General features: G+C 30.3%; 4 protein-coding genes across 15 annotated transcripts; 1 reads left to right on the forward strand and 3 right to left on the reverse strand.

The window, feature by feature from the left end:
- Positions 1 to 218: 218 nt before the first annotated feature.
- On the reverse strand, positions 219 to 2,388 carry LOC100648794 (putative Dol-P-Glc:Glc(2)Man(9)GlcNAc(2)-PP-Dol alpha-1,2-glucosyltransferase). Its single transcript, XM_003398733.4, has 4 exons — positions 1,830 to 2,388; positions 1,312 to 1,654; positions 1,102 to 1,241; positions 219 to 1,021 (listed from the first exon to the last, which is right to left on the reverse strand). The coding sequence occupies exons 1-4, from the start codon at positions 2,007 to 2,009 to the stop codon at positions 284 to 286; spliced, it is 1,401 nt and encodes a 466-aa protein (XP_003398781.2). The 5' UTR covers positions 2,010 to 2,388; the 3' UTR covers positions 219 to 283.
- Positions 2,389 to 2,504: 116 nt separating this feature from the next.
- LOC100648367 (histone-arginine methyltransferase CARMER) lies at positions 2,505 to 10,768 on the reverse strand. 3 transcript variants are annotated; one of them, XM_020865381.2, is made up of 8 exons: positions 10,383 to 10,768; positions 9,650 to 9,790; positions 9,072 to 9,566; positions 8,722 to 8,988; positions 8,418 to 8,640; positions 8,035 to 8,321; positions 7,820 to 7,956; positions 2,505 to 3,852 (listed from the first exon to the last, which is right to left on the reverse strand). In XM_020865381.2, exons 1-8 carry the CDS (start codon positions 10,513 to 10,515, stop codon positions 3,838 to 3,840), a joined length of 1,698 nt encoding a protein of 565 aa, XP_020721040.1. In that variant the 5' UTR covers positions 10,516 to 10,768; the 3' UTR covers positions 2,505 to 3,837. The 3 variants fall into 3 exon arrangements, with proteins under 3 accessions (XP_020721040.1, XP_012168583.1, XP_003398778.1); XM_012313193.3 differs by lacking the exon at positions 2,505 to 3,852 and adding an exon at positions 3,921 to 7,611; XM_003398730.4 differs by lacking the exon at positions 2,505 to 3,852 and adding an exon at positions 3,921 to 7,593 and having other exon boundaries at positions 10,383 to 10,767.
- A 593-nt stretch (positions 10,769 to 11,361) lies between these two features.
- LOC100648220 (putative RNA-binding protein Luc7-like 2) lies at positions 11,362 to 18,378 on the forward strand. Of its 9 annotated transcripts, none has more exons than XM_048410547.1 (6): positions 11,746 to 11,841; positions 14,575 to 15,060; positions 16,009 to 16,057; positions 16,674 to 16,772; positions 16,889 to 17,619; positions 17,795 to 18,378. In XM_048410547.1, exons 4-6 carry the CDS (start codon positions 16,677 to 16,679, stop codon positions 17,871 to 17,873), a joined length of 906 nt encoding a protein of 301 aa, XP_048266504.1. In that variant the 5' UTR covers positions 11,746 to 11,841; positions 14,575 to 15,060; positions 16,009 to 16,057; positions 16,674 to 16,676; the 3' UTR covers positions 17,874 to 18,378. The 9 variants fall into 9 exon arrangements, with proteins under 9 accessions (XP_003398777.1, XP_048266504.1, XP_048266500.1 ...); XM_048410543.1 differs by having other exon boundaries at positions 14,575 to 14,897; positions 14,973 to 15,060; positions 16,009 to 16,772; XM_048410548.1 differs by lacking the exon at positions 16,009 to 16,057 and having other exon boundaries at positions 14,575 to 14,897; positions 14,973 to 15,060.
- Positions 18,379 to 18,559: 181 nt separating this feature from the next.
- Positions 18,560 to 23,325, reverse strand: LOC100648060 (protein pellino). 2 transcript variants are annotated; one of them, XM_012313190.3, is made up of 8 exons: positions 22,885 to 23,325; positions 21,254 to 21,432; positions 20,399 to 20,581; positions 20,087 to 20,318; positions 19,813 to 20,013; positions 19,448 to 19,735; positions 19,040 to 19,371; positions 18,560 to 18,951 (listed from the first exon to the last, which is right to left on the reverse strand). In XM_012313190.3, the coding sequence occupies exons 2-8, from the start codon at positions 21,286 to 21,288 to the stop codon at positions 18,825 to 18,827; spliced, it is 1,398 nt and encodes a 465-aa protein (XP_012168580.1). In that variant the 5' UTR covers positions 21,289 to 21,432; positions 22,885 to 23,325; the 3' UTR covers positions 18,560 to 18,824. The 2 variants fall into 2 exon arrangements, with proteins under 2 accessions (XP_012168580.1, XP_020721048.1); XM_020865389.2 differs by lacking the exon at positions 21,254 to 21,432 and having other exon boundaries at positions 22,885 to 23,324.
- Between the last annotated feature and the right edge of the window lie 548 nt (positions 23,326 to 23,873).

Genomic DNA, 23,873 nt, shown 5'->3' on the forward strand with positions numbered 1-23,873 from the left:
TAAAAATGATATGAAAGGTGAATCTTAAAATGTATTATTATATGATGTATTTTTCTATTTTATATATATACGATATATATATATGCTATATGCATACGCTGAAGCATGTTTATTATATTATACTCTTATCTATAATATATTGTATAGATATTCTTCTAAATAAATATGAATTTAAAAGGTATTGTAAGAATTATATAGGATGGAAATAAATACATACATTTTGGAAATTTTAGAATTTATTAAACAAATAACAAGTTTGTAGTCATAAATTTCATCCTTTAATTTACCAAGAAATTCTTTGAGGATAAAGCTGATCATTCCAATAGAAAACTTTATTGACAAAGATATAGAATTGTAAAAAGTTTACTATAATTACAGTTATTGATTCTGCAATAATTTGCCACTTCTTTGGTTCCTTAACAAGGAACCGATAAAGTATATATGGAATAATAAAGTAACGTGGTTCTATTAGTAACTGAGGAATAAGTACTACAGAAATCATAATAATGTAATTAATTTGTGTCATAAATCTTAAATGTTTAAGTCCGTGGAACATTGTATATAAAGTGAATGAGTATATTGGCACCAAAAGATATTTAAATTGTTTATATCTTCCCATTAATCTATTCCAAAAATAAAATACATAATGTCTATTATCAGCCAACATATATGGGTGTACAAGAGTATTAAAATGAACAATTATAGTTAAAAGAATCAAGATACAGCTTGCAAACACCCAGTGTTTACTAACAAACTTTAAATAATCTTTCCAGTAAATAATCATGTGTGGCCATAAAAAGCAAAATAGAAAAGTAGAAAAATATAACAATTGAGGAATATGAACAGTGGGAACATGAGCTGTTTTATCTCCAACTACAATTGCTTTGTTCCATACAACAAAAGCAATAAACATAAAACATACTACAATGTATGGAAACAATTGTACACCCAATTGAATGATGAACTTTATAAATAACTTCCATCCATAACATGTTTCTTGCATTATTTTTTCCCATAACAACTGAAAAGCACATTTAATGTAAATTTTAAATAAGCAAAATATTCAACTTCAAACAAATATTTCAACAATAATTTACTCACTCTTAAATACATTATTGAAGTATACTGTTCATGTGAAATTGGTTTGTGCATTTTATGATCTAATAAATCAAATAAATGTTCCATAGTAATAAATGCAATCCAAATAATATTTGTCTGCCGAATTAGCACAGACAAAAAACCTGCATAATATAAATAACTGTTACTTTTGAAATTCAATATATCTTGTAGTTCATTGGTTTTTATACATACCTACTAAAGCTGCCATTTTAAATTTTTTATATAAATGTAACAATAACATTAGTAATATTGCATTAACTGATGCGACATCTGTGTAATATAAAAAATGCCAAAAAAATAACGGTGGAAAAAACATAATGTTACAAGCCACAGTAAATTTCATCCAATCATTCCACCTTTGCGTCCAATGAGTTATTGAAATTTGTTTAATTATGCTGTGAGCAAGGTAGAGATTCAGAAATGTTCCAAACAAATTTATGCATCTCATATAAAAAATATTACAGAGTTTTAAGGGTGATAATATTAGAGTTGCAATTAGGTATAACCCAGGTAAAGTGGTAATTTTAGGGTCCCACTGAAAATAACATCCCTCAAATGTAGTTCAACGAAATAACAAAATATATTTTATTTTATTATATTAAATATAATTAAATTTTTAGTTTGAAAATAATTTATTCCTTCAATAACCAGAAAAACTGTAATAATTTGTTACGAAAAGTAGAGATTAATTACAAACAATTGAAACATACCTGTGTAAAATTACCAGCGCAATATCGCAAAGTCTGAGGTACGTGAAATACCTCATCAATGAAATAATAAGGTTGTACATGGTTCAAATAAATAAATAACTGTGTAACACATAAAAAAATTAACGACATCAGAACTTTTTGTACATATTGAATGTCTTTAGGTAAGATTTGATTCATCATTTCACTGATGAAATGAAATCAAATAAAAATTAAATGTGATTATAATTCACAAATGATAAAAATAAAACCATTTATAACACATTGACATCTAACAATTTACTTAATTAATCACACTTAATTAAAGACATTCATTTATTGCGATGATCATTTCATTCATACATATTATTAAATAACACCGTATTGTCAAACTTTTTAATAATCATACTTTAATAATTAATTTTCATCCCAAAGCGATGTAATTTAAGACATATGACGTTAATTAAGAACATCTTGCAATTAGAACACGACTGTAACGTTTTCACTGTGAAGTAAACGTTATATCAATATTTTCAAATCAGCGAGTTGATATATCGATTCATAGAAACTACGATTTGAGAAAAAGGCGGGAAAACAAAGGAATTTAAAAAATTATGTATTTATTTCCATAACGTAAACTTTTAAAATGTTAAGAATAGAAGAATAAGTTGTCATTTGGAAATGAATTTCACAATGATATTGAAGTAAATAAGTTTATTTTAACTTAATCTCAGATTTAGGGTGAAATAATCTGAGCAATCTTGTTTTCCGTTTATCTGTAGAAACGTTGGCAGAATACAAATATTAATATTTTACAAATAAGTAGATTGCAAATACTAGGCAAATTTGTTCTAATACGTTACGCATCTTACTTAGATATTGTGCTTACTTCCTATCTTGTTCAATCAAAAAAAATGTTAAAAGATGAGTATATCATATATAGTCGAGAACAAATGTTTAATGTTCGCTCGTTTACTGTACTTTTCTTTAGAGATATGTTATACAGGAATTAAGAATCAACTTATCAACACACCAATCTTTACAAATATTTGCAATGTAATAAATAAATTTTTTAATTAAAATAATATATAGTAATACAGGCAAAATTTCAAGTAATTTTACGAATTTTCAGAATCATGAAATGTTCAAATAGAATTAAAGCGAATATATTATTCACTCTGACGTTGGATGTTTCTATTAAATGTATCAATATAAATCGATTAAGTCGAATTATGTATCGTGTTCACTTATTGAAATTGAATTTCTTCGTCAGTTCTCGAATGATCGTTTTGTGTATAATTTCTTCTTGATGTATCATTAGATGGAACTTACAAAGGCGATGATGTATTAGTATAACATATATCAACGTTCAGTTTGTTTCTATTCTATTTGATGATTTCCTGGCCGTTCAGGGAAATCAATTCACACCGTACATATCGAACTTTATGGCATTTTTTACCTGAGAATAATTACAGGATAAATTGTCAATGCACTAAATATAAAGTAATCGAAGTTTTGTTGAAGTACAATGCACGTGTGTGTAAGCAGATTTTTCCTTGCGACTGTTGTATATGTAAAACATGATTCTTTTATACATATATAGACATTATACATAAAAAAGACATAGGCAAACTGTATATATCACGAGTGTGTATGCATACACGAATTTATACGTTTATATGTATGCACTGTACAAAGCTGAGCATTTCCTTTTTATTGGAATTCTAATGTTGTCTAATTTCTTAAGTAAAAAGTGTGCATACTTATCAATCTCTTTTTACTTCTCTTTTCGTTTCCTTAATCAGTTTACGGTAAACAAAGCATAATATGGTTATTATACGTTATATGTTAAAACAATCGCTTGTGGAACAAAAATTTATGTCACCTTTGAGCTTATGTACAATTACTTATTCTTATCTAATTATAATAAATTCTAAATGAATAATGATAATTTACGTGTCTTTAAATTAAGCCTACAATTTAAAAAGTAATTTTTCTGATGTCCAAGAATGAAAATTTCGATACATGTACTTTAAGATTTTGATATCTGGAATGGATAAAAAATTTCGATTAATTATGAGATAAATACTTCGCAATAATATTAAAATCAGGGTGTTTCGATTATTGTAAAAAATTTTAATGTAGAAAAAAGAATCGAAACCGAGTTACAAAATGTTTATAATTAAATAAATCACTCTTCGGTTTGGTCACTCAAAAGAAAATGGAAAAATGTTTAATCCATTAGCAACAGGAAACGTTTAACAAATATGATTTTATAATGTCACTAAATGTCACTCTATAAAATTGAATGCCTTATAAATTATCAATTAATTAAAATAAATGATTTATTTCAAATTTTAAAACTATACTTCCTGCTGCAAATCGATTAATACTTAATACTTTCTACACCACCTAATAACTCTTCATTTATCACACATTACAAGAGAACTAGAAAACAATATCAGAATGACACTATTGAGTAATAAATCTTTTGTAGTACGCAAACATTTTGTCATTGTTGTCCAAACTAATACGTGTACATTTTCTTTACTTGCAAATATTTCGTATCTAGATGAAAGCAATTAATTAAGCCCAATATTATGAAGAGTAAACGGGAAGAACTTATTCTTTTTTTCTCTTCCACACGCAACCATAAATTTCCGAAAGCTGAGCGCACAATTGAAAAGTGGCAGAAAATGTATAAAAACAGTATCCTTCAAACTTACTTGGCTACCTGAGATATTTTGTATCTTTCAGTCGTTAAAAATTTTCTAAAATGGAATAATAAAAAAAGGGGAAAAAAAAGACGGTAAAGGAAAAAAAGAAAGAACATACGCTTGAAAGTACACGCGCTAACACTGAAAGCAATATCTAGAAAAATATCAAAAAAGGTATATGCTTAGTTTTACTCAATCTTTTGTCTCTCCTATTGAAACTTAAAACACACGGTAACTAATACTTTTGTACGCGTTCGATTCTAAATATTGCTTTTAATGTTTCCAATTTTTTTTTTTTTTTCTCTGAAAGAGAAAGAGTGAAAGAGAAATAGAGAAAGAACGAGATTGGAAGAGGCATGTTCATGTTTTATATAGAGTAACGAATTGTATAATGTTATCAGCACTTGTGGAATGCCTGCAGTCAATGTGATCTCAAATATTAAATACGTACACTAAAAAAATTATATGCTCCGTTACGTACAACTACAACCACTCCTTAAACAAACATCAAAGAATACTAGCAAATTATTTACACATCTAACATTACATCGTCGATAAAGGAAACCCTTTGTAAGAATGACAATAAATCAATAAAATAAGCGTTAAAATAAACGTTTATATCATATACATCAAATCCGAAAAATTTAATCTGCAAGACTATAAGCTGGTCTCAAATCAAACGATTCCCTTCTTTGTGAGAGCAATGTATACCTAACTGGTTCATTAAGTTTGAAAGTACTTTCCAAGATATATAGGACTGATATATTAAAAGAAAAAACAAGTATCTTAAAATGAAAAGCAAGTTTGTGCAAATAGCAACTAAAGAGCACTCCTTAGGAACTAATGAGACTTAAGCATTATTACCGAGATCTGAATATAATCAATTTGTAAAAATTAAGAGTATTATATGTACAATTATGTTACGAATAGATAATCTTCTAATAATAAAATTTAGTATCATCAAAATATATAGAATGAAACTGTGACAATGAATACATAAATATGTAAAAAAGAAACACAAGAACCTAAAAAAATATAATACTTTTTATACACGTTTATGTTTTTCTGGTTTTGCTATAAAATAAAAACGAAAGATTTTATAACTCTGTATCTTTAAATTGTAGCAAAGAAATATATAAAAATCGCATTGACATCACTACACGTGTTTACTCCATTTCTACAAATATCACAAAAACATCTTATTATCAGAAGATTATCAGAATCTTTAATTTAGAAATATATCTTTATCCACTCAATTAAATAAGTCGTTCGTTACTTCGAGACTATAAAAAAAATGTTTTCCTACTTTTATTATATACCGCGTAACAAAATTTGTCAAGATTGGAAAATGAAACAAATGGATCTTGTTTAATGTATGCTTTTTATAGAAATAGACAAAATATGTATACTGAGAAACAAGTAAAAGCAAAATAAACATATTTAAATAAACAAGATTTTGTTTCGTTATACATTGTTTATATAATTCTTATTTCATAAATTTATAAATATTAGAATATTATAAGTCATATTTTACTAAAACAACAAAATCCACTTCCTTTCAATTTACAACAAAGGAAAATTTAATTACTCAATGAAATGAGTAATCAATATGAGACATATGGGGATGACATATGTAGAAGTCTACTATAATAGAAGTACACTAAAAGTATAGAATTAATCCTATTGACCGAAGGCCGATATGTAATACAAATGTCACAAATTTGAAATTGTGCCTATACATGCTATTCTAGTATCTGTACATTGCAATAATACAATACAGTAAATCAGCTACATACGAATCGCAACATAATTTATCATCGTTTTATTGGAATACGTTCTTCTTTCTCTTATTGTTAATGCAAATTATATCATCGGGTCGATCGATTTACGTAATTAATTATATACAATTTCTTTGTTCTTCTCTAAGTTATAAATAATTAACGGAAGTATTACGTACTAAAAAATAAAAAATAACAGTTCAAAAATTAAATGAAATTACGGTGGACGTAACCATACGGAATTTTTCATATTCGATTTATTTTTTTCCTTTTTTTTCGTTTTCAATAGAGGAAAAGTATAAGAAGGATTCATTGAATATAACCACTTTGAAAATAAAATCGATATAAATAACAGGCAATGCCACAGAGTGCTCCATATCGTATCCCTAACGAATTATTGCTTTTTGCACTTTTCGAAATATTCGGAACGTTATTACGCTATATATACCTAAACGTTGTGTAAAAATCGCTTAAGATCGAAACTCAATCAAACCTGTATACACAGTAGAGTTTTAATCGTTAGATGCACGGTTAATCCGATACTGAAACCTTTTTGAAGAAGTGTACATCGAAGGAAATAGGGGGAAAAAGATTGCAACTGTGATTACTTCCGTTGCTTCCGTTAATTTGATTTTGATGTACAATCGATGTTGTATCAGGATCCCGTAAAATAGTTGTCGCGTGGAACATTACGCTTTAGTAAACTGTATTGTCGTTAAAAAATATTATTTTCTTGGGTACATTTGGCAAGCATGCACTTCTCGATCTGGAAGATCAAACCTTCAAGGGATTTCAATTAAATAAAGGCTAATTGGAAATTAATGACAACTACGAGAGGACGGTTCGCACTCTCCTCCAACGTGCTTCCCATTGTGACTTATTTCTTCTAACGCTCCATCCAAATCCAAAACCAGAACCAATGATGACTTTATTAAAGTAAGCGAAGTTGTTGCTGCTGCTGCCACTAACGTGACCAACGTTCGTATTAAGATTGGCCAAGTTAACCGCGTTTAAGATACGAACAGCAGATGAGAGTCGTAATTTGCTTGCTGGGGAACTAAACACCAACTTGCGGCTCTGTTTATTGTTGTTGCTGATATCTCCGCTACTGCTAGAGCTATGGCGATCACTTAATTGTTTTGCCGAATGAGAATACTCGGTGCAAAATGATTTAGCCATTGATCATTGTCGATACGTTTGAGATGATATGCCATTACCAGGTGTCACGTAATCTCCAATCATCAAGCTCGGATTCACTGGATAATGTGAAGTATTGCCAAGGACCAGCGATTGCTGGAAAGTAACACCAAGCTGTAGCGCGAAAGACACGCAGGCAGGCGTACACTTTAGTATCCTTTTGCTTTAGATTTATAGATCGAGTATTTAGCGAGCTATTGTTCGGTGCAGATGTTTACACATACTGAATATGAGTACGGAGCATATAAATATCTTAGTACACTTAGTACCACATTTTGGCAGTAGCTCGCTCGAAGTCTAATTCAGATACTTTTACACTTACCGTAGCGGGAGATGTAAACATATTTGGAGTGATTCCACCTCCTATTAACTGTGCTGCTTGTGTACTCGTCGCTGTACCCCCTACTCGTCCCCGTCCTGTACTCGAAATTGAACCGGGATGAATATTTGGTTGGCCTCCTAGATTACAATCACACAAATAACAATTATATTATGTTCTTAAAATAAAAAGCCATTTTTACAATTACTTTTTTTTACCTATTGCAAGCAAATTACTGGGATTTACTGCCGCGGTCGCATCCATAGAAACTTCTCCTAAACCGTTCACAGACATTCCATTAACCATGTTTACCGCTTGTCTGGCACCTTGTGCATCTAAAGTAGTCCAATAGGACTCGCTAGGAGACGTATTATTTAAACCAGGTGGGGGTTGTGCAGCTGCTCCTGTATATCTGAAGTACGGATTTTTCAAATCTAAAGTATTACTACTACTTTCCATATTCGTCCCTTCTAGTTTCAATTCTATTGTTACGTCGTACGATTGTCTGAAACATCGTTTTATACGAAATTACGCATACATTCTATATTAAAAAGAACATTCTCAAACTTTAGAGGCCATCATTATAATTATATTATTTCACCTTTTATTCGCAATAAGAATGACTTTCCCAGACAACAGTTGACCGCTTTTACAAAACAAAGGATTTTCCAAAAGACAACGAACTTGATACCAATGAGTAAGAGGTTCTGTGGGAGCTGTGCTTAACCAAACCTGTTGCGTTGATCCAATAAATGCAACATCAAACCAAAATGCGAGACCATGACAAGTGCCACTTTCCAATATGTGAAAATCCACATCAATTTCTAAGTAATATATAAAATGATGTAATATGTTGATTGTTAAATACCTTGATTGCAAAAATCATACATGATCTACAAATTCACCTATTTTATGTAAATCAGTCTCATTAGCAGTTTGAAAATCTACAATGTGTCTGATAGATTTAGCCATACAAATTCTTATATCAAAGGTATCAACTATTGGCTGTCTAAAGTATTCCTTGATCGCATTATTTCGCATCGCTGAGAGATCTACACCATGAAAACATGTTTGGTACCAAAAGTTAGCTTTATTAAATTGCTCCATATAAAGATTTTCATCGGAAAAAGGTGCAATGTGAAGATCACCTCGAGAGGGAAACATTCTTCCACCTGTGAAATGATTATTTTATTATTTCTACTATAGCAATTATTGAAAATAAATTGGAACAAGAGAACAGTTAAATGACATTTACCTGGAACTAACCACTTTTTTGCATGAAGATACGTTTCAAGCATTCTTTCATTGTATAACATATAACCCATGGGTTCACTCACTATGCAGTCTACTCTTTCTGGTAAATCAATTTCTTCTATTTTACCAGCAATGACAATAATCTTGTCTGACAAATTATTAGCAGCAACTAACAGTTCTGCATGATTTGCCATATTACTTGCTTCTACTGCATATACTTTTTTTGCACCAGCTTGGACTGCAAAAAATGATAATATTCCAGAACCTGCACCTACATCTAACACAACTTTATCTTTAAAATCAGATAGATTTCCCAAGATTGCCCGTTGGTATGTACTAGTCCTAATGTAATCTTGCATCATATTTTGTTGCTGAGATAGGTAACCATAAAATTGAAAATATTGCATAGCTGATGATTCTTCAGTCCTTTCATTAAATGCAGAAATGCCTTTGCCATTCTTTAATTTCAATATTTGTGAATGAAAATTTCTAAAATCTAGGAAAACATACCATCTTTAGTGTGATATAAGAAATTAAATTAAACAATACAATTTAAATTATGACTATTTGTTAGCTCACCGGTTTCACTGACAAATGTTATAAGTAAGCTATCAGTATCAAGTGTGAATACATAGCTTCTAGATGAAACTCTAGAACATTCTGTACTAGGGGTTACTGGGAATTCCAATAGTGTTGTTTTATCTCTACCAGTTGATTCTCCTATTATGAAACAATAAAAAGAACATAAAAAGTTGCCTTTCACATTCATAAAATAACTTACAATCATCTGCAATTTTTATTATCAATATTCTCCTTTTATATAAAAAATTTCCTACAATAAAATAAACTCATTAATTGATAATAATTAAAAAGGAATATCTAAAAACATCAAATGAATACAAAGAGATTAGAAAGTATGCACCTTCTCTCTCAGAAAATAATGGAAACGCAATATTTTAAATATTTCAAATGTTTAAAAAAGAGACTATTGAAATCTATTTATTATCATTTAATATAAACGAAAATTATATTTATGTAGCAGAACAATCATATCGTAAATACAAATTCTATCGAATTAAATGGATACTTAACGAAAGATAAGTATTCTACATTTTGTCAATCTTTTTGTATGACAAATTAGAAAAGTCTTTAAAAAAAATTCGATAATTATGAGGTATATTAGTAGTAGTCGTTAAGTTTTGATTAAAAAAAAAAAAGGGACTATATACGATCATTTAAGTATGGTTATGTTGTCTACTTTGTAACGATGCTAACATAATTTATAATTGATTATTTATCAGTAAACCAGTACCTGCAAGGAACTCAACGCTGAGACCTTGTGGATCATAATTGATATTAAGCGTGACCGGCTTGTTAAATTTTGCTGTTGACTGTCCATTGTTTGACAAAGTCGATACTGTCACCGCGCGAAACACCTTCGCCATTTTTAGACACCGCGTGCGTATTGTACGCTGCAGTTCCGCAAATCGATTCTATCGTGCTTGTCGTCTATCCCAACGTCGTTATTCGAAAAATTATCAGTGAAAAGAATATAGTATGTGATCTCGCTTCTTCTTATACAAATCACACAAACAATATAACCGGATCTTGATTGAAATAGCAATTTTTCACGTTCGTAGACCGAACCATCGACTAACCACCCCCGGCGCGTTTTACACACGCGCAGTAGAGTTACTAGTGCACTGAATATATGTATAGCAGTTAATTGAACTCCCTAGATTCACAATGACCATAGATGATAGTTCCGGAGGCTAATGAAATGCGTTTCTCTTGCGCCGACGCAACTTTATATATAATTGCATCTTCCGTATCATATTTTTTTTATTATATTTTCGTATTTTATCTAGAATTTAAGGTATATCAGACGTGAATTTTTTCTAAATTTGGTAATATTTTTCTTTATAATTTATACTGTTCGTTTATTTATATAGCTTTTTATAATTGTGAATTATTAAGTGTATCTTTTTTTAAGGAAATTCGGAAAATTTGTTGATCTATTACCAACTTAAAGCCTTATAGAGAAATATTTCAGAAGGACATTGGAAATCTAGAAAATATAGATAATTTTAAAAAGGTTTATATCAAATATTAACAACTCCATATATTGTCTTATTTTTATTATATATTAAATCGATGGCTAAATTATGGAATTGTTATTAACGGGACTACCAATCAAATACAGTTTCTGAATGTGAATATAAGATCTGAAACGTTATTGGTTACTGACTTATGCTCGGAAGTTTTATCTATTGTCTGGAACGACCTGTCGAGTCACACGCACACGATCAGTGGTGTACGTGCGATATTCTGATCGATACGTACGAGTTGGACAATAACTCGAATCTCGAAGGCTGGCGGCGTGGCTGATTGCTCTCCCCCATTTTTGACAGTGCATTTTAGATATTGTACTTTCATAAAAAATGACTGCTCATGATCAAATGCGTGCTATGCTTGATCAGTTGATGGGAACCGGGCGGAATGGTACGTATTATTGATTCAGAAATGGAATTTGACTATCTTTCGTATAACACTATTATTTACAATTACCTGAAATCTCGTACAAAAATACAAGATGGTGGCTTACACCTTTTACCATTACATGTATACTCATCTGTTTATGAGACTTGATTACTAACAAATATATCACTATTTTAGGAGAAAATAACAAATTTCAAGTGAAATACTCCGATCCAAAGGTCTGCAAGAGCTTTTTGCTGGCATGCTGCCCACACGAAATCCTATCATCAACAGTGAGTTTACTTGAATTATTACATATTGAATATCGATGACATACCATTGGCACTTCTGCGCTATAATAGAGCATTATCGTATCTTTCTTTTGATACGTCTTTGCATTAATATGAAAGCAATCAGACATCAGTATGCATTGATGTCACAGTTAGTTATTTCATCATTATATTTGTATTTTTTCAATTTTTTCTGGTTATATGATTCAATTGCTTTCACTTTATTGATAAACTGCCTTCCTTTTGAGCTTTTTTTTCATACATTGTAAAACATTAATACATTTTCAACACTCACATGTAACACTGCTTTAATATAATTTTTGAAAGCTATAAAAATTCAATGATTAAATTATATATATTTTCAATATGTAAAAAACATTTAGTTTTTTTTTATATTAATACAAAGTGGAAGTAATATATAACAAAGATGATTACAGATGCAGTTGTTACATTAATATCATTCAATTTGCATACCTGTAACTTATAATAGCATTAGGTATGTGTTTTATACGAGTTATGATTCATATAAGATATGTTTTAGTATGATATAAATGATAACATATATAATGTCAATGACAATATATAAATTATAAGAAAAGCTGTATATTTCTCATATAAAACTTTAGTAATGGCACCATTTAGAATTAATATTGCATTTAACTGGAAAGTGCACTAAAGAAAAGCTATAGCAAAATTGTAGCTTTATATAATTAAGCAAACATTTATATTTTGTTATAAGATGTTGAAGTAAGGGTATAGATATTATAAGAGCACAAGACATAATGTTTCATATATTTATTGCATTATAAGCAATTATATATACCATAGACATGCATACATGTGTACACATAAATGTGTTATATATTTTCAATATTCAATATTCAATATTGATATAATCAAATATTACAAATCATTTTATTGCTCCTATGCATTATTTATTTCATTTCATTTGAATGATCAAAATAATATATTTAATATCCATATTTATATCTAATATTTACATATATTTTGGATTGTGTAACTATAATAATTATTTAATATTGACATTATTTATCATAATTAAGTTTTATGTACACATATCAAGTTTTTCAATGATGAATGGTTGCCTATCTTATTTGGACAATTGAAAAAAGGGAAGTGTTTCTTATTTTAATAATATATTAAACTGTTTTATATTCAACATATATTTTCATTGACATATCTCTCTTCATATATTATCATATGGTAGTTTTTATATAGTTTTGAATATCATAAAAAAATCGTTCAGAGTACATATATTGTGAATCATACCATTTTTAATCTGTGCCAATTGGTCGGATCGATTTTACACATTATATCAAATAATTGAACAACACAAGTCAATCTTATGCCATACAAATAATAGGATAACATTTGTGTGATACACTCGGAGAATTGATTCCGATCAATTCACACCAGATAGGCGTTGAAGTGCAACACGGGGCAGCAACTTATGATAAATAAGGAGAAGCCTTTCAGATTCCTCTGAAGAGGAAAGAAGTGAGATGCAGAACTTTTAATATCTAGTTTGGAATATTTATGATTGAAATCATCAACAATCTGTTTTTATCGATTTTATTAATTTTATCAATATATGAAATATGTCATGATATAATATAGTATTTTCATTTGTAAAAAAAATTAGTATTTGCTCAAAATTATATTAAGAATACTCTAAAAGTTTTTAAATTCATTTTACTTCTTTTCTTCATGAAACTTAGAAATTAAAACGACATTTAGTCTAGTGGCCCCGTATAATCGCGGAACGTATCTACATGCAGGAAATCGCGAACGTATGACGTCTACGATTACAGTGAGAACATGATTTTCCGTACGACAAGCATAATACCGATCATATTAGTACTGCTTCGCGCATTTCTTTGTCATCTTGTGCGAATTGGTCTAAAGGGTGTTTGTTAAAAGAAAAATTAAAAATTCAGATTTTTTCGATTCTATATCCGCCCAATTACTTGCAATAAGGCAACATTATGAATCTTTTTTTCATGTATTAAATATTCATGCGAATTTTTTTAGAAAAATAAAATCTTAACAAGTAAACTGCATTTATGTGATGGTTCGAATAGATTGCACATTTTTTAAAGTGATATTGAAGATGTTTTTAGTAATTGATATATGATAATATCACATTTCTTTATAGAAGGGCCAGAAAACTTTTACCCATTTTAAAAATTCTTTCTCATTAAAATTTAAAAAATGCGTTTTATATAGAGCAAATATATTAAGTGTTTATAGTCTGTAGTATCATTTGGCTGGATATTATTGAATTTAATTTTAGTTCTTATTTGTTTTTTTTTCTTTTGTTAAATAATTCGATCTAAAAGTAAAAAGGAGAAAAGCATATTTTATTTTGTGTTTAAGAAATTGAACCACTGAAAAGTACTGTAGCATGTTGAGGGATGATAAAAGGAGACTTACAACCTAGCATTCGGTGCTTAGGGTGGCGTCTCTTATCGCAGTTAGCAAGCACCCTTGTATATGTCTTACGCTCAGGTTTATTACGGTAAAATTAAAAATAGCTACGTAAGATACAAAAAATAACAATAAATAAAACGAAGTATTTAAAGACTGATTTGAAAACACAAAAAAGAGTATTATACGAATGAAATTGTTAAGAAAGAAAAAAAAAACGAAATACTTCTGGCAAATACTCGCGAGAATGATGAATATACAAGTTCACTAATGTCAATGTACCTACAGTTCTATTTCCAGAGTCTCTGGAAAAAGCAATTCCAATCAGATCCATTGTACAATATTGTTGCGAGTATTGTCCGCTCATATGTCGTGTTGTACTTGTCGCTCTCACATGCGCGTTACTGTAAGTACTGAAAAAGCGAAGAGGACGTACGTATTACAATTCTACAATTTGATTATCTCTTTAACATAATTCAAGTACTAGGTATATTAATTTGATTAATGATACATAAAGGCGGGCGGTTACCTCAGCCCCTCTACCGGTCAACGGTGGCGAGGCTGAGTGTCGAATATTAATTCCGAGACCCCAAAAGGCCAGTGTAAAGTTGGTGAGTAGCGCCATGCTGATTCTCATGAGACGATGTCTTATTGTCGCTTCTTACTAATAATGCCGTTTACGGCAGGTAGAAATCAAGTTTACTTTGAAAGTATGTGTGAAAATCGTATTCATCCTCGGAGATATAGTGGGTTCAGGAAATGAAGCAGTGATCTGTAAGTAAAAAGAAAGAAAAAGATTTTAAAAAGGAAAGGAAAAAAAAAAAATAAAAATGGATGCGAATTGCCAAGAACGCTAAATTTTTGACGAATTCGAGTCTCGGAATTGTAAATATTTTTTCAACATATTTAAACTTGTTTTTCCAATAAATTCTCAATCAATTTGAAATGCAATGAAACTTCGATTGGCCATTTTATTCAAATTCACTATGTTATTCGAAATATTTATCGATTAATTTTCCGATTTGTGAAAAATATTGATTTTTCTTTTCTACGAAGAAAAGTATATTATTGCTTTATGTAAACGATTAATTTAAAGATTTACGTGAAAATTATTTAGAGAAATGTTCGATCGAGATTTCATTGTATGTTAGTCTTGTGATGTTTGACATCAGATATACTATAACTCTTCTTTTCATTCATTCATTTCAAACGTATGTACCATTAGGGAGATTTACAATCAAACTATTATCAAAACTAATTTTAATGCGTACTATCGTAACGCGCACCTTTCGGTTGATATGCACACGCAGTTAACTTTAAATCTCCGTTTTATTTGAAAACGACAATAACAGTAATAAAATGAAATATCAATCAAATCAAAGGGAAAATCGTACATTAATTGTTAATGATTAAACACTTATTTTGGCAATTTGCAAGATAATAAAGTCATCGGTGAGAAAAAAGAGAGTGAAAAGTGGCATGAACAGTGAGCGAGAGGGAGAGAGTCATTTATTTAGGGGAAACTATACAGCACGGCAGTTTTGTTAGAAAAATTTTCTTCAGCATTGGATGTACGTATTGAACTCGTTTTCTAAATCGTCTAGAATTGATTCACATATCGCAATTTCGTGTTCTACCGTAAATAGTATAATAAACCTATTAGGTTGTAAGTTGTTTCATAGACCATTGAACATATGAACTTAAGGTGTGTGCTGATTGTAGCTTCATTGCCATCGCATTGTCGTGTCAGGCGGAGAGGTGTTGCCACTCTGTAAGTGAACATAACAAAATATTTATCTGTAAATTGAACTGCATTTTTACTTTAAAATTTCTGTGAATCAAAATAATAATAATAATAATAATGATAATATCGATTGAATGTAAGCGTATATACGTGTATGTATATAAGAATAAATAAATATGTATTGGTATATTTATTTATTCGATAAAAATATATCTACAAGTATATATAATTACTTTGTAAGCGCGTATGTTTATACCGGAAGTGTACATTTGTACACTTTGTCTACAATTTGTAAGTTCTCATAAAAAAAGAATAATAAAGAACATCCTTGGATCGTATTTTTCTGGATAATTAGGGTATTTAACTTCTATGGTTGTTGAGTTTTAAATTATTTAGTTGGCTATCGATTTATCCAGTTCGGTTTTCTATTTACGGAACAGCCAGTTGAGAAACCTTGTTCTTGTCGTAATATAATCTTTCATAAAACAAGTCGGGAGGGACTATATGTGTATATATGCGTATATATATATATGTGTGTGTATATATATATATATATATATACGTATATATTAAATAAATCCAATAAGGCTTCTTAGGATTGAATGTAATAATAAGCTAATATCGAATGATTTGTAAATCGCAGCGCATGGACCTGGGAGAATGCCCCCAGATTCACGACTTGGCCTTACGGGCTGACTATGAAGCTGCACAAAAGAAAAAGGACCATTTCTACGACATTGATGTAAGTTCTGTTCTTTTCTGTTATCAAATTTTTAAGTTGAATAGAAAATTTACATTTACTTACGCTGTATAGCCTATTTTGTAATTAAATTTTTTTCTTTTACTGTACGTTTCAAGGCTATGGAACATTTACAAAATTTTATCGCCGATTGCGATCGTCGTACAGAACAAGCAAAACAACGACTCGCGGAAACGCAGGAAGAGCTTAGCGCCGAAGTGGCGGCGAAAGCAAATAACGTTCACGTACTCGCAGAAGAAATCGGTAAAAAATTGGCGAAAGCTGAACAACTTGGCGAAGAAGGCTTTGTCGAAGAATCGATGAAGCTTATGGGTGAGATTGACGAGTTACGAAAGAAAAAGAACGAGGCTGAACAAGAATATCGAAACAGTATGCCTGCATCCAGTTATCAGCAACAAAAACTAAGAGTCTGCGAAGTTTGCAGTGCATATCTTGGAATTCATGATAACGATCGACGATTAGCGGATCATTTCGGTGGAAAATTACATCTGGGCTTCATCAAGATCCGCGAGAAATTGGCAGAGCTTCAAAAAACCGTGGAAGAAAGACGTAAAGAAAAAAGAGAATCGTTATTAGACAGACGCAGAGACAGAGATAGAGATGACCGCGATAGAGATCGAGACAGTCGACGTGGAGGATTGGGTTATAGAGAAAAAGATCGAGATCGTGATCGTGATCGTGATCGAGATCGTGACCGTGATCGCGATCGCGACAGAGACCGTGACCGCGACCGCGATCGTGATCGTGATCGTGACAGAGATCGAGATCGCGAACGCAGAGATAGAGATAGGAGAAAGTCTCGCTCACGAAGTCGCAGTCGTGGAAAAAGGTTGGTTACAGTTGATTGAGAACTAGCATGTAATTTGACAATTTTTAACAATTTCTCTAGAGTAAAAACTAGGTGGTATAGATTTTTATTCTTACGGAGTTGAATCTGTAAACAAATAAAACATAATTAGTGCTTACGTTATGATTATTAAAGATAATTGTTTGATTTGTTTCAGATCGAAACGTTCACGGAGTAGTAGCCGTAGTCGTCGATCCCGTTCTCGTCGTAGTGGGTCCAATGATCGGAAAAGATAAAACTAATTACCATTTTTAATTATGCTCAATCATCTTTTCCTCGTATGAATTCTCACGTGCTTACTTATGCACATTAAATATAAAGAGAAAGAAAAAAAAGAAAACTGGATCGCATTTGTTGAACATCATTTTTTCAATAGAGATCTTTCCTGGCTAATATAAACTAAGGATTTATACATTGTCCGTCACAACTTACTTGAAACACCAATATTTCGAAATATCTTTGTGTAAAACTAAACATATTTACCTGTCAATATAAAAACAGGAATAAATTTATTAGATATTAATATACTTATTCTATTTGATCATATATTAATTATACTTTTAAATCTAGTTACTATTTCATGTAAATATAGATAGTTCAGGCGTAATTCTATGATATTTGGAAATGTTACATATTTATAACACGATTACATGATCTTATGTGAATATTATACGAGTATAAAGAATGAAAATATGTTCAAAAATATATACGTTTAAATAATTATTGATTCAAACACTGCAACCATGCATTTTCTCATAACCTTACATTTCACCAGTTGAAAAATTCAAATCATATAAGAAAACAGAAGTTTTGGTTTTAAAACAGTAGCTACAAAATTAAGACGTTAAAACTTTTAAAAACTAAAAAATTTGCGTTATTAAATTAAGAAATTTCACGATATATAAAAAATATATATAATTAATACTGTTTAAGAAGGGATATTTATTTTAAGAGCCATGTACATAGTAAGTATTGCAGAGCTATTTGTACATACAAAAGTTTTGCTTAAATTTATGTTTGTGGGAAGAAGATAGAACTTTGTTAATATATATATATATATTATATATATATATATATATATATATTCGTATTAAGATTATTTACATTTTATTAATTTCAATAGTCCTTGCATTTTATAAGAAGTTAATAGTTTCTACACATACTCACGATCTTACAATAAACGAACCTCAATCTACATTATCTTGGAAAATCAGTTTTACGTATCCTGGTGTTCCTTCAAGAGGGACTGCGCAAAACGGACAAATTGCAATATAACCATTTGTACCATGTGGAATTGCAACTTTCTCCCAATATCTGTAACATGATACAATTTTACATACTATAAATATATATCGTTAAACAAATGAAAACCCACAAGTACTGTAGTATACTTAATACTAACTTGACAGTTTTTTCTGTAGCCATGTGTCCACAAGGCCTAAATGCATAAGTAGGCGGGCCACAATCCACGTAAAATGCAGGTTCTATTCCCATAGAAAGTTTAACTACTGAACCGGCTACTAGACACATTGGACACCTTCTAGTGGCTTTGTCTTTTTCTTGACCCCAATCATGGAGACCTTGTACATGTCCACATTTCAAATAAACATATGGTTGTTGTTGTGCTGAATCTGCAGCTGCTTTACGTGGTATAACTAATGTATTTAAACCAACAGGGCATTGTGGTCTTCCGGCATTTATAGCATCAACTAGTTCTTCTAAATTATGTTTTGTCTGTGTAAAACATATTTTATATTTTCGATTTGTAGTCTTCATACGAATATAAGGGTTATAAATTATTTGCACTTACTGGCGACTTTGCCAGACCTTCCGCTGATCTCCAAAGTAACGTGGCACCGCAAAGGTCGATCAAAGTTCCATCTTGCAGAATATTGTTCTCATCTTCTACGACATTTCCTTTTTGTTGGGCACTTCGACTTTCCCTTAACGAGAAAACTCCCCCACCTACGCTGACTTCTCTCCAAAAACCACACTGTGCTTCACCGCCACAAAACTGACCCCGCGGATGCATTATTAAAACGCCATTTGTTGTGAGCCCATCAATCTCACGATTTTCTTGCCACTTTGTTGCTTTTTCCTAAAACAATCAATTTTTGTGTTTTCTTATAATTCCATCGAAACAAGTATTTGTATACGGTATAAAAGGAAACTTACCCCTAAAAAGATATTTCTTGAACTATCAAAACCTGCAGCATATATTCTGGCGATTCTAGGATCCGATCGATCGGCGAGAATTCGACAGGCAAACCTGCTAATTGTACTTTGAGCAACGCGTCCTTCGTTCGAACTGTCACTACCGCCTGCACATGTATCCATAACAACAAAGTCGATAGGAGATTCGGAAGAACGTCCAACCTACATTTATAAATGCATTTATGTAAATGAGAATATTCCAATATTTAAAAGAATTAAACACTATTAAACTTACCTGAAACATATCAGTTCCTTCATCTTCGGTATACTCCACGATAACGGCTTGTGTTCGAGAAAGAGTATACGATATCGAATGTTGTTTTGTATTAAGAATAGCTTGCGAACTATGAGGTGTTTTAACGATGTAATGTTTACTGCGTTTCACGCCATTTGCTACAGGTCTTTTAAACAAAACGAACTTACTTCTTCTCCTTCCTCTATCCCCTGGTGGAAGGAATCCATTGTAACTAAAAAATATTTAATTAACTTATGCTTTCGTACATTAACATTTCCATTCAAATGTAAGAGACAAAAATTAGCTTCTTACCCAAGAATAACTAATTCTCCATATTTTATTAGCTGTTTTGGTTTTTCATGGCGGTAACTGTGGGACCTATGAGGATTAGCATGTGTATGATTGTGATTATGTTTGCTGCGTGGACTGTGAGGTGCACCAACTGTCTCTCCTTCTTCCACAAGTAATGGACTTTCACTGCTACCACCGTCAGATCTGAAATAAATGTAATGTAATAATTAATAGCAAAACTAATAACTGACATTATTTTTATGATAGTTATTGATATAACACTATAAGTAATAATTTTATTTTAAGATTGAGAAATATTTGAGGAAAGAATGAATGATTTCTGCCACCTTTGCCTTTTTTCTTTCTTACAATATTGTATAATGCGATATAATGTCTATGTTCCTTACACATTGTATCACCGTTGATATTCTTAAGCCTAGTATTAAATATAGATGTTTTTACAAATATTTTCATAGGCTCAAAACATTTTTATGGTGTGGAAGTATCTAGTTCTGTTTTTATTTACTTATACTTTTTGTGCTAGAAAATATACAGTCATTATGTATAAAAATGGACAACTAAATTAATTGCTCCATATATTTTAACACATTATAAGTAGTTTATAGCTTTAAGGTGGATGTCAGTAACATAAGTGCTAAAATTCAGAAAATAAACCTGTTATTTTTAAAATGATAGAAATAACAGTATTTTGTAATTCATTTTAAAAATCGCAAGGGGAAAACCTTCCTAAGAAGGATTACATAATTTGAATTACAAAAAGAAAGATTTGAAAATTAATATAAAGATAGAATATAAGTCACCTATTTGTAGATCTCTGTTGTCCTACAGTATGTAATACGTAAACCACTTACTTACCGCGAAGGGCATGGAATACGTTTAGTTACTGGCATCCTCCTTTGAGTAAAATTAACAGATTACTACTTCCACTGTACTTCAAAAGATACTCATAAGGACAGACAGTCTTAAGTATCTTTGCAAAGTTGAGCAAACATGAGCAAGTGCAACATGGGATGCTGTGAATTGGTAATTATAATCTGCAATAAGAAACATTCAGTGTAATAATAATTGCTGTACTATTGTATAGTTTAGCATTCTCCTAGATTTAATAAAAGTTTCAACCAATCTAGTTACTTCTTTGATTAAGAGAAGATAAAAAATTCAGTAATAATAGAAAACTAAGAAAGGATTTGTTATCCTGGTATAATAAATTGGTATATTGGAATATTATATTATATTATGTTATATTATGCAAACATTGATTTATTATTTTATTAATTACACATAACTGTAACATTATACATTGATATTGCTTTGTAGGAAAAACTGTCTGTTCCTATACATGATATGTCATACAGTATAGCCAAGATATTTTCTAAGATAGATTTGTTCATAAAAGATATATCCTTGTGATAAAATTTGCTTACAACATATTTATTTAAATTAGAACAGCAGATATTACAAGAAAGAAATAAAAAATACATTATAACTTCTGAGGAAAATATATTACCAATATGAGATTGTTTAATTGATATAGCTATTCTTGATTTCATCTGATTGTATTGGTCAAAGAGTTGATTCTTTTATCTTATCTATATATTCATTTTTATCAAAATATTGCACCCATCAATTGCATTGATATAAACAAGTACATATATTACATTAAACATTACTATGACTGAGAATTGATGCATGCATACTTATTTAAATAACATTTATTTAAATGATACATGCTTCTCATTTAAATAAATTAAATATCCTTTTTTTAAAGTAATATTAATTGCAGTTATTTAATTTCTATGTCATTAAATCTTAAATCTAAATACTTCTAATTTATTTCATATCACTATAGAAATATACAAACATTCAATAATGTATTTACATTTTTGTGCTTATTTTAAGTATTTCTAATTTGATTTTATATAAATCATAAACATAGTATCACAACCATTATATAAATGCTAAGGCGTCCTTAATACCATCATTTTCCATCACACACACTTGTGTATATTTTTCCTTGGAGAAAATAATAAAACGCTTTTTGTAAAATATAAAAATATTTATTGTATATTCAATCGTCATTTTAAATAAAATGTTTTCATTAAACGAAGAATATGTCTGCCAATTTATTTTTATCCATTGTTTTCACGATATAAACGTCTTATATACAATCATCTATGGCACATAAATTGATAATAAACAAAGAAAGTTTCATTTTAAGTTTACATCATGTTTAACATTGTAACCTATGGAAAAATATTATTTGGATGGCATTCTATAAGTTACATTTAAAAATAATAATAATTATATATATGTAGGTAAATATTTATTTGATCGAACGGCGAACTAAAAACTTTGGGAAAAAATCTACCGATTTGGAACATAGAAAAAGAAAGGGAATAATATCGAGCACGAATGGATCGTAAGGGAATCACAATGTACAAACAACTTTAATTAACCTAGGCATTCAGAAACGATGGTCTATTTACCGTATCACCATGCTGAGCTCTGCGTTCAGAAACGATTATCGCCGCACGTTCGAGACACGCAACAACAGTCAACCGATCGTTTGCACAAAAACTAACGAAGTATAAAAATCATTTGTCCACTGTTATGCCTTAATTTAATTTTCCATTTCTAGATTACACTGTTACTATGTTCATGATATTCGAATAGCATCGCGCTGATGATCCTCTTATTCATGATTACGGCACACACGGATTCACGGACCAATATTATCGGGATAAAATCACCCTAACTAAGAAAAATTCTATGAATAAATATTTGACGATAAACGAGACACCGATATTTTTTCTCCCCGATAATCGCTAGACGCACCGATTATTCGTAAGTACCTCGCATAAACTATACCAGACTATACTCATCGAACAATCACGACACCGATCACGACACGACCGAAAGATATACGAGTGGAAGGCGTTATAGCCACCAATCTAGGAAAAAAATTCCCTTGTTTCTTACTATAATCTACGTCTATATAACTAACATGGCGCCAATTTCAAACGAATTAAGAATCGTTAACTTTTTATTATATTACATGTGTAGAATGCGTATCATTAGTGACAGATATTTGAATTTTAATTTTTGAGCGATTTGAAATTTTTCAATATTGTAAAAATTCACAACAAGACTTATCAAAAGTTTGAAGTATCAAATCATGTTCGAAGTGGTCCGAATTTTTCGCCACATGTATATATTCAAAACGATTTAAAACATTCTAGAGACATCACTATACATTATAGACATGTATATACATGTTATACACATTTAATCGGCGCTAGCAGAAACTAGTGCCAGAAGAATGACACAACTAAAAAGACGTTACTTTTGACTTGCTGAAAAAGTAATAAAACCGATTTCTTGAAAAATATACCTTTTCTATTTGTATCACTCTTCCGATAAAGCGACGATTTAGTTCCTTGTTACTTACCGATCTTTTTTATTTTTTGATGTTGTT

This window comes from Bombus terrestris, chromosome 11 (assembly GCF_910591885.1).
Source record: "Bombus terrestris chromosome 11, iyBomTerr1.2, whole genome shotgun sequence".
In the NCBI taxonomy this organism is placed as follows: domain Eukaryota; kingdom Metazoa; phylum Arthropoda; class Insecta; order Hymenoptera; family Apidae; genus Bombus; species Bombus terrestris.